The 14,689-nt window shown below is 39.3% G+C and overlaps 3 protein-coding genes across 7 annotated transcripts in view; 1 reads left to right on the forward strand and 2 right to left on the reverse strand.

Moving 5' to 3' along the window:
• anapc13 (anaphase promoting complex subunit 13) overlaps nt 1-2,402 on the forward strand; it is a 4,038-nt gene extending 1,636 nt beyond the window's left edge. Inside the window, exons 2-3 of one of the 2 annotated variants that reach the window (XM_086028446.1) lie at nt 1,421-1,559; nt 2,044-2,402. In XM_086028446.1, coding sequence (XP_085884572.1) covers nt 1,461-1,559; nt 2,044-2,169 — 225 coding nt within the window. In that variant the 5' untranslated portion in view covers nt 1,421-1,460 and the 3' untranslated portion in view covers nt 2,170-2,402. Of the gene's footprint in view, nt 1-1,283; nt 1,560-2,043 lie in introns of those variants that run through there. The other variant, XM_086028445.1, reaches the window with a different exon arrangement.
• Nucleotides 125-1,081, reverse strand: pierce1 (piercer of microtubule wall 1). Its single transcript, XM_086027354.1, has 2 exons — nt 1,012-1,081; nt 125-465 (listed from the first exon to the last, which is right to left on the reverse strand). The coding sequence occupies exons 1-2, from the start codon at nt 1,079-1,081 to the stop codon at nt 125-127; spliced, it is 411 nt and encodes a 136-aa protein (XP_085883480.1).
• LOC147148568 (lathosterol oxidase-like) lies at nt 320-14,551 on the reverse strand. Of its 4 annotated transcripts, XM_086028442.1 has the most exons (10): nt 14,512-14,551; nt 6,383-6,491; nt 6,120-6,213; nt 5,933-5,992; nt 5,288-5,509; nt 4,723-4,855; nt 4,521-4,621; nt 2,980-3,108; nt 2,586-2,890; nt 328-468 (listed from the first exon to the last, which is right to left on the reverse strand). In XM_086028442.1, exons 2-9 carry the CDS (start codon nt 6,409-6,411, stop codon nt 2,624-2,626), a joined length of 1,035 nt encoding a protein of 344 aa, XP_085884568.1. In that variant the 5' UTR covers nt 6,412-6,491; nt 14,512-14,551; the 3' UTR covers nt 328-468; nt 2,586-2,623. The 4 variants fall into 4 exon arrangements, with proteins under 4 accessions (XP_085884567.1, XP_085884568.1, XP_085884570.1 ...); XM_086028444.1 differs by lacking the exon at nt 6,120-6,213 and having other exon boundaries at nt 14,512-14,529; XM_086028441.1 differs by lacking the exons at nt 6,383-6,491; nt 14,512-14,551 and having other exon boundaries at nt 320-465; nt 6,120-6,354.
• Nucleotides 14,552-14,689: the final 138 nt, after the last annotated feature.

Consider the following 14,689-nt stretch of genomic DNA (forward strand, 5'->3'; position numbering starts at 1 on the left):
ATTCTGATCAGATCTCACACTAATTTTCACAATTAGTTGCTGCCACATGTTCTCTAAACTTCTCATAGAATGAATAATTTCATGGTAAATAGAGCATTTAGAGCCATTCTGATCACAGCAGTGTTCAGATAGTGTGTTGTAAATTGGGACAGTCATACACTCTGCTGCGGTCCAGAGTTGTGTTGAAGCAATTGTCACGGTACATCCCACTCTTGCCCAGGTGGCTGGTGAATTTCTGTGTTTTAGGGTGGTATGTACACGGTGTAGTTTCAACGGTGGGAGGATACAGGCCGTAGTCACCAGAGGTGGTCCTGTACATGGGGTTCTGAGGTTTGGACCATGGCGATTGAGTTGCACTTTTAATAGATGGATTGGTGGTGCAGGTGAAAACTGGGTTTCCAAGGTTGATGCATGTTTGGGTGTTTTCTGCCTGCTCTTCGTCCTGGGCTGACATCACTGAAGCACCTGCTGGGGGGGAAAAAACATTTCTGATGAAATGTAATAATTAACACAGAATGTAGACAATTTGATGTAGTTCTAATACCTTTGCGGTTGGTATGAATTTATCAATAGTAAGAAAAACAAATGTTTCTACGGCCATGTGGAGGAGCGATCATCTTGTTTGGGCATTATTGTTTCGCTAATCTGATTATTTGCGTTAGCCACCAAACCGCAATCAAAACTATTAGTCTATTACCTTGTCTCTGTCACTGAAGCGCGGGCAGCAGTTGACGCCATTTTCTTAAAAATATTTTGTCTGGTCTATGAATGAATTAAAAAATTGACATTGAGCTTCTGAAATGTTTACTATGAATCAATTAAAAAAATGACATTGAGCTTCTTAAATGTTTTTTTAACGAGGCTACGAAATTAATACGTTTAAATACTACTAATAGTAAATTAATCTATCAAACTATTGATACTTGGGCAGTAGTAATTAAGGAAATTGGGGAATTAGTTTACTTGCTGCCAAAATCAACGAAAACAACATAGTGAACTTTACAAACGTACCTTCCAAGAGCGAATTCTCCAAACAAGAGTCGTCTTTCTTTGGTTGTTCGCAGTCCTGTCTAGTTTCCATAGCGACAGTTAAACACCGGCGATGTCTTGCGGGCGGGACAGATCGAAGGCTTATAAGGCTTGATTATGTTTATGATAACGGTTTGATTTGGTCGCATTAACCAAACATTCCAATGTGTGTGTGTAATGATTAAAACGTTCCAAAGTGTCTTTTAACGAAAGTTTGTACTGAACATATGAAAACGTTCGACTGCGTCATCCACACGCGTCGGTGTATGACGTTTAAATAAATGCGCCGTTTTCAAAAGCCTCACAACGGCTACACCTACGTTTCACTTTTGAACTTTTATTTTTGTTCGTTACGTGCCACACATGACTATATACCACACATTTGTCGTAGGTGCAGTTCTGTGACGAGCAAAGTAGGTCTTATTCCGAGTATGGACAGTGAAATCCAACGAGACGGTAGAGTTTTGGATCTGACCGATGACGCGTGGAGAGAAGACAAACTGCCCTATGAAGATGTCACAATCCCGCTGGTAAATCAGGTTTTGCATTTTGACAACCGACTGTTACACAGAGTCTCTTCAGATAAATGTCAAATTTACCAAGACAAATATTTTATTTTTAAGCATTAGCTGCGTTTTAGAGGGGAAAAAGTACACATCTGTACTTTACGTATGTTACGATCACTGCTGTGTTACAATGAAAGTATTGCAGCAATAAATCAGATTTTTAAAAAAAACAACAAAAAACATTACAGTGGTAAATTTGGATTTTAAGTTCAATCTTTTGACTGTAGCTATGTGTGCCTTTACCTGAATGATGTAACCTAATGTTACAGTCCAGCAACAGAGCATCCGAACCTGCCAATCACTGGACCGACACAGAGTCAGTTTTAAAATCTTGCATCATACATGTATTTGGATTGTGAAAAGAACAGCTACCCAGAGGGAGCCCACGCAATCACCAACAGAATTTTGATTAGAGTAATCTCATCATGTTGCCTTTGCTGCCTTTCAGAGTGAACTTCCTGAGGCTGAACAGGACAATGGTGGATCCACAGAGTCTGTGAAGGAACAAGAGATGAAGTGGACAGACCTTTCCCTGCAGAGCCTCCATGAAAACACTCCAAACACTGGGAGTTGAATCACTGCTCGCATGGGACTAGAACACCGGATATAGTTTTGCTTTGTTGGAATTTTTTAGTCTGCTAATCTTGTGGATTCAAGACTATTATACAAATGTGCACTTTATCTTTTCATATTTTTAAAAAACCTGATCCATGCGGTAAAGGAGGACAGGTTAGCATGTAAGATAAATGTCGTCCTATTATGTTATGTTATGTAGTGTCTTTGAAATGATTAAAATGTAGAGTGCAATGGTGCTTTGATTTGACACACCAAGAAAAAGTGACTGAAAGCAGGCCTTATAAATTTGCTTGTACTGTGCAGGCTGATGGGTAAATTCAAACTACGAAATGATGTTTGATGAGGACCCATGCAACACTCTTTCAGAATCATCCAGTGTATCTTCCAACTTCCAAACGTTTTCTAGAATATTACCATGTCAGTAGTAGCAGTAGAGTACTGCTCCATCATCACTACGTCAATACAGTGTCTGCTGCAAGCTTGCCAATGTGGTCATGTGGTCCCCTCCTTTGGAGGACAGAAGGGTGTCTATAGGAGCCTCCGAGACGATCCCAGAGAGTAAAGTATTGTCCATAGTTGTAGTTGAAGAAGAGGTGATGATCCACGTGGTGGGCGGCACCATTTATAATGCTTATTAAGGGGCCGGGGATGCGGTAGTCACCGTCGTGTATTGAGATGGTCCAGATATTGACGAAGACGAAGAGGGACAGGTAGACAACCTGAAATACCCCACATGCCAGAAATACTGTATACGTTAACAGAGCCGTTACAGAACTCTGTAAATTAAATGTAGATTATCATCACAGACCTTGTGGAGTGGGAAGATGAAAGGGTAGACGTGGTAGGGTAAGCCTTGCAGGAAGCCGTCAAGTGGATGGAAGGCGTGGCTTGCAAATGGTGTGGGGATCTTGAATAAATGATGCTGCTTGTGCAAGTACTGTGGGGAGTAGAAAAGGCAAGTGCATACTGTATTGGGAAACAAATCAGGCGCTCAGTGGTTCGGTCATTTTCTTAATCTAGGTCGTAAAGAAACATTTTGTAATTTGGGATTAGTGTCAGATTCTGAAACCCAAAAGAGCCAGATATCAATAGGTTTGAACTGTTCACATCAATTGATGCCATAAATGTTTGCTGTTAAAACAAAATAAGTAGATGGCAATGGTTTAACTTTATGAAGCAATGCAGACACAAAAGACATGACTAACATAAATCCTGACCACAATAATTAAGGTCTGTGTAAAATGAGGGGTGCAGAGCAGATCATTTTGGTTCCAAACCAGGATAACTTTCCTTCATGACTCCAACAGCAAATACAAATTCGTCAAGTAAAAATTAAATCATTATGTTGTTAGTAGGGTAATGTTATGTTAATTGAGAATCACGGAGAGGACATTTAACCTTTGTTTTCCGAGGTGGTGAGGCCTGATCTATCTTCACTTACAGTGGATATAAAAAGAAACACACCCCTATTCAAATGCCAGGTTTTTGTAAAATAAAAAGCGCAATAAAATCATCTGGAAGCATTTGCACCGTGAATGTGACCTATGAACATTTCCAAAATAGCAACAAATTTTAGCACAAAACCTTTTGTTTTTAACTTTTGTTAAAAAGACAATTGAAAAATGTCAGGAAAAGCCTACTAGAACATCTGAAAATTATTTTTGGTATGTCAAAGGCACTTAATGGTGGCAGGTATGTGGACTCACAAATGATTGATCTTGCTCTCAGTTTTTATATCCCAGAAAAACTGGCATTTGAAAAGTGTATACACTTTTTTTTAGAGCCACTGTAAATGGCAAAAATAATTCCTCTATCCACATTTCTGATACATTTTGCAACAAAAGGTGATACATCTTTCATCCTCGAAACTTGTGTCAACCTCCCACAAAATTTTACGGGGGCCAGTTGTGCAGTTTCTGCTTCATTCTGCTAACCAAAAAACGGTGAGCAACACATTTGCCTTGGCAGAGGCACATTCCATAATGATACACAAAACCTTCGCCAAAGTTCACTTACTTTGTAACTTCGTGTAACCAAAGAACAAGTCAGCAAACCTAATGCCATACTTTGCTACATTAAATTATACTTGAGGTGGGGATATTCTCATTCATCCAGGACATTTCATTCTCAGGGCATTGAATCCATCACAATTGGACTGCTCTGTCTTAGAAGAACAGGTTAAGTGGCGCAATGTCGACTTTAGGTTACAATGACGGAGATTAAAACTATGTATAGCTGAATATTTTTGAAACTTATTTACAAGTTATTAGTTTGTGGAGTTCAATGCAATCAATCATGTTAATCTCGACTCCTAAAAAATCAGGACTGCATTGAAGTGCTCTCACTCACCTTATAGATGCTCCTGTGATGCATGGAGCGGTGTATCCAGTAGATGCACATGTCCGTGAACAACAAGAATCCAGCAATGCTCAGGAGCACCCCTGGCCAGCCTAACATAAACAAAGCATTTGGGTCTAAGAAGAACGTTTGTACTACAGTATTTTGCAATTTAGAAATGAATTTGCCTCTTAGTCTGTAAAATGGCCCTCACCCTGAGAAGACTGGCTGATGTCATCAAAAAGTTTGCTGTGTCCCCTGATCTCCAAGAAGAAAATTAGCACTGTAGGGAAACTCATCCAGAAGAGGGAAGTAGTTGCAAGCTGGATCTCTTGTCTTACCTGGTTCTATCATTGAATAAAAGATAAATAGTAAAGTGTATATTCACTTTATTTTTCTGATGATTTGGAACCGCACCGGCCAGCCACAATATTAGGTACACTTCACAATCTAAGAAGGAAATCTAACAATACAAGAGAGTATATAAGCTGCATTTACAAAGATAGTGCTCATTTTTTAATTGACGTTTGTTGTGGTTGTGGTGGTGTAGAAATGCACTTCATTTTACTGAGATCTTTTTCATAATCATTTGACTGATGTAGACAAATGAGGTAACCAAATTTCAAAAATGGCTCACAGTTGCAGTTTTACCAATTACTGGATATTGAGTTTAAACTCTTTATATTGCCGAAGTTTCAAGGTTCATCTCAACATTGGAGAAAGCTCACATTGATATGAAATGTTAATATAAGATTTCATCTATTTGATCAACAGCCTACCTCAACGAACTGTGGATGTTTCATGAGCCTGTGGTCAAAGACGCAGTAGAAATTTAGTGTGCCAAAGATCATGTAAACCATTTGCGCTCCTAGGTTGGTCAACAGGCTCAGGCTGATGAATTGGCGCAGAGCGCCGTCCTCAGGCCATGACGCTGAGTAAACATAAGGGGTGAGGACATAATGGTCTGCAATTCTTAGCACGTGATCCATGGCACTGTCTCTCTGTTGAGAAATAATAATGCTATTATTATCTACCATGACAAAATTATATCACGTCAACATGATTATCATACAGATCACTTTTTCACAATACTGGTTGCATTGGTTTACAACTAATGAGACCTATTTCTTTAGCAAACTCGGGCCAGAACCGAGATTTGAATCCAAAACCTTTCAACAGCACACATGCAAAACATATACAATGTTGCCTCAGTTCTTTAAATGAATGAGACAAAATGGTTGGAACATTTCTTAGACGATCAAAAATGGACAATAAGGTACATAAATTGTAGGGCAGGATATCATGTAATTCTTTACTGCAAAATTGTTTTACTTAATACACAGGTGTTGCAGTTTCAGCTTTCTGTACAGACTCCTAAATCCACATCAACACATTAAAAAAAAAGTTACTTTTTATGAACTAACCTGCTTTGGGAGTGAGGCCGGTTGTGAAGCGTCCTCAAAAGTTGACAAGTCCTTCCCCACCTGTTAACACAAGGTCACCTACTTCAATTTCTGCTAAATTAGCAGCACTTGTATGAAGCAAACTAAGCCACGCTGTGCTGGCATCAAATCTGATTTCATCATCTGAATATCTACTTGGTTCACATACTAAATTTCTCGCGGGATGAGCTGACCCTCCTGTTGCTTTATTTTCCTGCAGACGTGTGGCACGAGAATGTTGGAAGCATTCACAGACTCTGTAGCTGAAACAAGATCCTAGCATGCTCAGCAAATAATTTGAGCTCAGATGCATCTTTTATTATGTCTGCTATGATTGGCTCGTATCGTCCTTTAAATAACGATCGAAGCAAGTGTTTTGTTCTAAAACAAGTTACTCCCATTTCTTAACATTAGACCATTTGAAATACGTACATATGATGGTGGACTGTATATGTTCCCATATTGGAGCTCCAGGATCCTGTTTCGTCAGAACCTTTTGGCCTTTCACGTAGACACACGCGACAACTCTGGTGTGGTTTTGCTGGAAAGAACAAAAATAGCAATCTATATTTATTGTATTCATCGAAAAACGCATCCAATCTGCCTTGTCGTATGCACGTGCTAATGAAACATCATGATTCCGTGCATACATGAAAAAGTCAACAATAACATTTTATCTTGTCAGTGTCATAAGGCTTTTGGACTCTGGTGGGGCCACCTGCTTCTCTCTGTTCTGTATTGTATTGTTATCGTCACACAAACTAGAGGACAGAATTGTCTTTTTGAATTAAAACTTGAAAAAAAAATGCAAATCAATTCAATAGCCTGAATGAAAAAAATGTAAATATTTTACATGACATTTTTCTAAAAGTATTATTATACGATGTCATATACAATCCATCATATTATTTCTAGGTGATGCAGGGAATCGTAAAATTGATATTAATTGACATTTGTGCTGCATTTATGCATCGTCATGGTAAGTTGCCTGTATCTCTTTAGATGACTGTATGTCTCCCTCTAGAGGCAGCATGCCACTATGCAGACATGCTGTGTACTGTTTTTCATACAGATGTTTGAGCTTGCTTGGGTTTTCGGTATTCCTCACACATAAAAAAAAAAAAAAAATACATTTTTTAGGTCCATATGGGGTGAATGTGCATGGTCGACTCGTTGTCCATAATGTGTCCTGTGACTGTGCAGCAGCCTGTGAGTAGCAAGTAATGACAACCAAAGAGTCAGCATAAGCATTAAAACTATGCAGCACCAAAACTGCCAAAATAAGTAAAAGTGAAAATAAAAAATATATAAAAATGTAATTGAAAACAATAAAATAAATTATAAATAAATTGATATTTAACCGTATTTAATATATTCATGTTTGTATTTATTTCCACATTTATTTTGCTATTTATTTTTAATTTTTAAACCTTTTTCTACTTTTGTATTTATTGTATATTTTTACTGTTCTTATTCCCATATATTTTTTTATATGTACTTTTTCAATTGTCCACTGATAGTGTAGTGGTACACACGCCTGAGTTGTGTGCGGGCAGCGTGGGATCGATTCCCGCTCAGTGACAGTGTCTATGTGTGCCCTGCGACTGGCTGGCAACCAGTTCGGGGTGTAGTCTGCCTTTGCCCATTGACGGCTGGGATAGGCTCCAGCAACTCCCTATAGTAACAGGCAAAACAATAAAATGCTCTTCCACTAGATGATAGAAGGTACAAAATGACTCTGTATAACAACTTTTTATGAATCGTTTTGCTATGTGGTGTGCCATGAGATTTATTCCAATGTGAAATATGTGACCTGGCTGAATAAAGGTTGAGAAACACTGGCCTATCCACTTTTTGTGATATTTTTTGTGTGGTGGAGTGCTGTATGATTCCCTCCCTGTAAAGCATGTGTCTTGGAGCAAAAAACATTGGGAAAGACTGTTTTATAGGGCACTAACACTTGGGAATTACAAACTTTAACTCCTAAAAATGATTTGCATGTGGGGTCCATTTTGAGGTTTCAGAATGTGGCTTCTAATGTAAAAAGGGGTAAAATGTCTTAATTTTATATTGATTACATATAGAATTATTAAAAGAAAAATATTACAATCAATTGGCTGACAACATGAAAAAAATCTTTTGACAACTTGTTGTGGCCTTTTGTCTTGCTACAATGCTGAATGGTGGGCTTGTGTGGTCATTGTGGTGGGCCGGACGCGGGTCAGAGACTGTAGGTGAGAATCACAAGACGACGACAACAACAACAACAACAAAACAAAAATGGTACTGTGAACAATGCCGACTTTTCCCCCGGTTCCCCTCTCCCGCGGCGAAGGGCGAGCACTCGTGCTGACTTTGACTTTGAGGAGATTCCAACGGGCCTACGGCGCTTTTCCCGTGCGCATTCCCCCCGGAGCCCTCCACAAGGAACCCAGTCTCCTTCCTCTGCCTTTCACAGGAGTGGAACGTCACATCCAGTGCAGATTCATGGAAACAAAAGCAACAGGAACGTTGTCTTTTTCTTGAAGCCACGACATTAAACAGTCCTGCACCTGCTCATGCTCAGTATTCGGAAGAATAGTTTGCATTTAATGTACAACATGTAAAATTCTTGAAGATTTTGCTTCGGGCGGACTCCATGGAACACAGATGTGAAGGATTTTGAGCTTTACTGACGTCTTTAAAACCCAGCTGCCATTACTGTGAACACAAGTGGATTGTAAATGTCTCCTCGGGTCACAGCACAACTTCAGTAGCGATCATGGCTTATGTTTGGTTAGCACTGGGGAGCAAGTTGAATTGGTAAAAACGCCTCCATCAGCAAGCCTTGTCTGCTCCAATTACTACTCACCGGGCAAGGTGTACGCAGCTTTTGTCCGAGTATAGGCGCTGCAGACAGCGGCCAGACAACGGCGAGCCGCACGTTTGCACAGCAGACTACACCCATCAATGGTGGTGTTTGAATAGACTGTTTTTACTGCCCTAGGGTTTTCTGTAGCCGCTAACCTAGCAGCTCTGACATCAAAATCTCCCTAGGCCATTTGTGCCAACGATGTGTACGAACATTCATGTTATTCTGCCAAACTGTGGCAGGGTTTTTACTTTCTGGACCTGGATTTCCCATCTCTGTTGATCACAGGGCATAATTTAGAATCCTTATTGCTTTGCCTCAGCGCTTTCTGTGCTCAAGTGGCTTCCTTGCTACATGGTAGCATAACAAGTGTTAGCATGTTAGCTTTGTTTTACTTCTCATTAGAAATCATATGCAGACTAGGGCTGCCACAAACGATTATTTTGCTAGTCGACTCATCACTAACAGTAGTCAGGATTAGTCGACTAATCGGATAATACATAAATCACGGCATATGGCAGCAGCAAGCTGCTGCTCTTATAATAAACATCATTCGCGTACAGCTTAAATTCTTTATGTACAAACTAATCATGAAGACAACATGATAGTACATTCAACTTGTATTAAACTTTGCAATTTAAGCCATCATCCCTGACATGTTTATAAATAAAGGAGCGACTTAAATTGATGGCGATGCACTGGCCTAAAAATTTTTAGCTGTAATTCTTTAGTGCGTTTTAAAATTGAACCAAAACTATACACTATGCAGAGTTGCACTAATACAATGAAATAATCTATGAATACAAAAAGAAGTACTTGTATACATATTTCACTCTCCTTGGGCACCAAGAATTTTTTTTTTTTTTTTTTTAAAAGGAAGGTAGTGAGATCAGAGGAGTATAAATAAACACTTGTAATGGTTTTTAATTTTGTGTTGTGTTTGTGTTGTCGCTTCCTGCTTCGATGTCACCACGGGCATAAACACACAGTGTTTTGGTTGTTAATCAACGCGAGTTTACTGAATAATGGCAGCTTAATCCATAGAAGATGCTACGACGTGTTAGCATACCAAATAGGAGCGTTACATCAAACACACCGTAGCTAACGTGTGTATGCTAACTGCAGCTAGCTTCTAGACACAACTGAGCCTATGTCGGATATGAAATCAGGCATAAGCCATAACTTGCTTCCTTTTTTTAAATGATTGGGCATGCCCATCGTGCTGCCATGAAAGGCAACTTTGCATTGTATTGAGTATATTTGGTGAAATGCGCCATAACTTTCGGACTCAGTTCCCAACATGAATTAGCCTTTATAGTGTAAGGCTTACACTACTTTAAACCACAATGCTTCTGTTTACATCACCCGGATTACCACCACTGTGCATGTGCGTTACAGATACGAAAACAGCCAGCAGGAGAAGAGCGAGACGCGGCAGTCTCGAAAGAAAAATAATGTGCCAAATATATAAATAATCGTCGATTTTGATCGTCGACGTTGTTGTGATTAGTCGACTAATCATGGCAGCCCTAATGTAGACACAACGAAAAATATCAAATCGTAATCCATGTGCTGTATTTCAGATCAGGTTGCTATCTTGCTTAACTGTTAGCATGAAAACTTTTATCATGTTAGCATTTGAACTATTCTTTTACACAATAGTTACCCAGCACAGGGTGCTAAGTTAAATCAAAATCGATTTCATACCTGTCAACCCCGGGGTATACTGAATCTTATTAAAGTTGTAATTTGCCCGTACATATCTGTATATAATATTGCACATTACACATTATCTTCAAATGGCTGCCGTCACGTGATCGGAAATCAGCTTAAGCAGACAGAATCAAGGTCACGCGAGAATACCGCAAGGCACGAGAATGAGAATCTTGCGAAAGCAAGCTGACGACAGTTTGCAAATGGCGGTAGCAACGCAGTACAACTCCATTCAAAAAAATACGGTGGCATTAAAAAAAAAAAAAGTACACATGATAAAACTGACATTGGCTGTAGCTACAGATTTGCGATGTAGGCCTACGGCGTACATGTTTCAAAAGGTGTTTCCACCTGTACAAATTATGCCGAAAGCGTACAACTTGACAGGTATGCGATTTGTCTTTGGGTTTTCTGTACTTTGACACTATTTTTTACATGTTAACATACCAAATGTTAGTGTTTTAGTAAACAAATTAAGGCCAAAGTTGAATAAATTCTTTACAAAAGAGTGTGTTGCACTTGCAACTTGCCCAAAAAAATGTTTTGTTTTTTTTTTGTTTTTTTTTTAGTTTAGCATTAGCATTTGATGACTCCCAACAATAGACAGTGAGTAACAAAAAGTCACAAACATGCCTCAAGGTTGAATTATGCCAGAGGAATACATTGTGGATGATTCTTTCCGCACAGAGCCAGATTAAAGACAATGTTATACTTTTAGCCGCACGTGAGAGTGAGAGAGGAGAAAAAGTGAAGCGGGCTAATCCGCTGCTAGCTCCTCGGTTGCCGTGTTGCATTCTTCAGTTCTGTCAGATCATAGCCCCATTTGGCCCCAACCTTCCCCCAACTAGCCTACCCCTCAACGACCCTCCCACAGAGTTTTTCCAACATCAGTGTGACCTATATAAGTATATTCAATCTGATCCCATGATTAGCCAAAATGCCTCAAAAGTGGAACAAGTTCACCAATTCCAGCATTTCTTCTAGCGATTAGTGTAGCTCTCGCCACAACAAAAGTGACACAGGCGGTTCTTGGGAACGGGCGTTTATTGCTTTCGCATCCTCTGCCGTGGTCATGACTCGCACACGACTTGCACACGCCATGAGAACTACATTTATAAACAACGAAACAGTACAAATGAGACGCACAGCGTCGACATAGTAAACAAAAAGTACAACAAATGAATATCTCGTTGGCCGCTTGCCGTGAAAAGAGGTGAATGTCCGGTAATCCACAAAGCAATTTCTTTTGTCTTCATTAGTGTCCTTTTACGCCAGTTTAACTTTGTAGCATGAACAGTAGCATTGGCATGAACAGGTGGACATGCACAGTTAATCTCCCTCACTCCAAACTTGCAGTGTAGCAACACAAGAAATAAAAGTTGCAGACATGAACACTTGACATTATCCACAGTAATTAACATGATCCCTTTTTGTTACATCCAAGCAATACATTATATTTACTTAAAATTATGTATTAATTCACAACAAAAAATTACAGAATTTCTGACTCTGCTGACAAACTATGAATTATTTATTCTCAAATTCAAGAGTTGCAGAACAACACTTATAATTAGCCTCAGCCTTTTTTCTTATTTCCTGTACAACAAGAAGGATTCTGAGTACGAGCACACATCCTTTTTGTGGTCACATGCTCTTTAGATAATTTCCCCACTGGGTTGTCAGCACCGTCGCTGTTGTATATATGTAGCAGGTAGCACATAATACAAGCCATGTGCATTCAGTCTGACAGAAGCCACGGTGTGACGATAACCATAGGACCAAAGAACCACTGAATGATTCTTAAACTTAGCAACTCTAGGATTGATTCTGACACAATTTGCTTAGTTTTGGCTTTTTTAAACCATTAAGGCCTTGAACGCATAACCTCTTTTCTACCACTAGAGTCGGGACCGCTGTTGCGTCTTTCTACCCTTAAAGCTGGGAGAGCGTCATTTTCTACTTTTAATCTAATTCTTTCTCTTAGCCAATTAAATGCATCAGAATATACACGTGAGAGTGTCGTTAGCCCTGTCCCATTGAACAGGAAATCTGAATCTTAAAACGTCAGCCCAATGGTTGGTTATGTAGTTTTGTAGTTCGCAAAATGTGGCCATGTCGGGGGGGAAGAGGACATCTGGCCACCTGTATGGCTTTGTTGAGATTGCAGGCAAATGCGACCCAAATCTGTTTTCCTTTGCCCATATGTGATCATATTTGTTTATATGACAGTCTGAACGGCTCAATTCCGATTTTTTTCAAATCCGACCTGGGTCACTTTCATATGTGGTCCTAGATCGGATAATTATAGGATTCTTTGCAATGTGATTTTGGAGATTGACAATTGTCTGTGAATCTGCAAAATATTTGACTTTAATTTAATCATACTTGAAACATGAAGCATAAAGTGGACATTTGTGGTGATAGTAGTAATTCAGCCACGCAGGTTCATTTATTACATGATGTGACGTCATTTTTTAGTAGACGTCTCCATGAAATACGGAGATCGAAAAGGCCAGCCTCATTTCCCGAAATATTTGCACTTCCTCCGGCATCGCTTCTCTGTAATTGATAAAAAGATGAGCGACAACACACTGCTGGATCACTTCCGTAAACATTACATTGTGAGTGATGTCGTCTGTTCTTCAGTCACTTTGGAGACGCATTTGGTTCACACACCATATAGACTGAAGTCACAATTAATATGTAATGTGAATGGTTACACAAAAAATCGTATTTCACCGAAAAAGCCGAATTGAGCATTAAGACCTGTAGTCTGAACATATGTTGACTATGTCGTTTTGTAGTTTCCAGACAGTATGGACATACAGTTTCAGAGAGAGGACATCTTTTCACACAACAGTTGACTGTTGTATTGTGGCTCCTAAAACCTGGAAATGTCAAGGGAAAAGAGGACATGAAGACGTTTTTAAATTAAGTAATTTATTTTTTTTAAATAAATTCATTCACATTATTCTCCATGGGGAAAGTAGTTTTAAAATTAGAATAACTTGGAGCAAAATGGAGTGTGTGACTATGTGGGATAGAGTGATGAACTCTGCAGGTCCCATGACTAGTGGGCCTTGTGTCAGAACACACACAGTGCGTGTGCGTGCGTAGGCGCGTGTGTGTGTGTGTGCGTGCGTACATGTGAGTGGCTTAAAGGGCAGTGTACAAAACACTTGCGCTTTAGAGAATCCCAATATAACTGATAATGAAACAATGATACCATGCAGTGTGTGGTTATGGGAGGACAATATCAAACTTTCTTGGAATGGCTGCGGTTATGCAAGATGGCCAAGGACATTAGGAGTGGAACCAGCTGAAACTCAAGCAGTTAAATTAACCGAATGGGTTAGAGTACAATTATGTTAGGTGTTACGCGTTGTATTCAAACAAAAATGTTCTAAAACTTATTCAAACAAATTTAAACGTATCAAAACACACCTTTTAAATAACTCCTTAGCACCTGTTCTCACTTCTCCAAATAAAATGTAGAGCAAGCTGTGTGTCATTTACTTGAAAAGGTTTACTGTAAAACTGACGCCTAGATCAAAAAAGGATTAAATATTGCATATTTAAACACCCACATTTTCAACCGACTATATTATTTTGTCAAACGCAAGTCCACTAGCTCGATGCTAACATGTCATGAAACGCTATTGAGGATATAACGGAAATGAGTACCATTGATGTTACTGACAACTGCTACTTTAATAGCAGCAATACAGCAGCACAAAATGAAATATACTGAAATCGATGTGTAACTCTAATTTCTGACTTACCTGTATACGTACAACAAAACCCATAACAACTACTGTACTTAAAAATCTGCAATACATAATATGGAGAAAGAAAGCCTGAATCGAGATATAACACTTCACATAGTCCACCAACTAGCATGCTTAATAGAATGTCATTTTGGGAATCCTCCATAAGAGAGAAAATAACCTAAAGTATCCATGAAGGGCCACGTAGATAGAATTAGTGTTTTCTTTACCTTTATCGCAGTAGTGCTGTACTCGCAGGCTTCCCAGAAGACATGAAAAGAATTTGTTCTCCACAAGGTGAACGCCTCGGTGTCCCACGACTCCAGAGTTTATTGTGCCACAATGATATTCTAAATAAGCAACGCCATCAAAGCTTAGGGGACAGGATGTTGTCGCATTTTTTGGTTG

This window comes from Filicampus tigris, chromosome 4 (genome assembly GCF_054856515.1).
Source record: "Filicampus tigris isolate MCC_2025a chromosome 4, RoL_Ftig_1.0, whole genome shotgun sequence".
In the NCBI taxonomy this organism is placed as follows: domain Eukaryota; kingdom Metazoa; phylum Chordata; class Actinopteri; order Syngnathiformes; family Syngnathidae; genus Filicampus; species Filicampus tigris.

Bases quoted from the DNA above. Each gene is read 5' to 3' on its own strand.
- pierce1 (XM_086027354.1), bottom strand. From the start codon at position 1,081: ATGGAAACTAGACAGGACTGCGAACAACCAAAGAAAGACGACTCTTGT. The intron at 466-1,011 runs GTACGTTTGTAA...CCCCCCCAGCAG, and splicing joins GGAGAATTCGCTCTTGGAAG to GTGCTTCAGTGATGTCAGCC.
- LOC147148568 (XM_086028441.1), bottom strand. From the start codon at position 6,263: ATGCATCTGAGCTCAAATTATTTGCTGAGCATGCTAGGATCTTGTTTC. The intron at 4,622-4,722 runs GTGAGGGCCATT...TGTTTATGTTAG, and splicing joins CATCAGCCAGTCTTCTCAGG to GCTGGCCAGGGGTGCTCCTG. The intron at 2,891-2,979 runs GTCTGTGATGAT...GGGGTATTTCAG, and splicing joins TCATCTTCCCACTCCACAAG to GTTGTCTACCTGTCCCTCTT.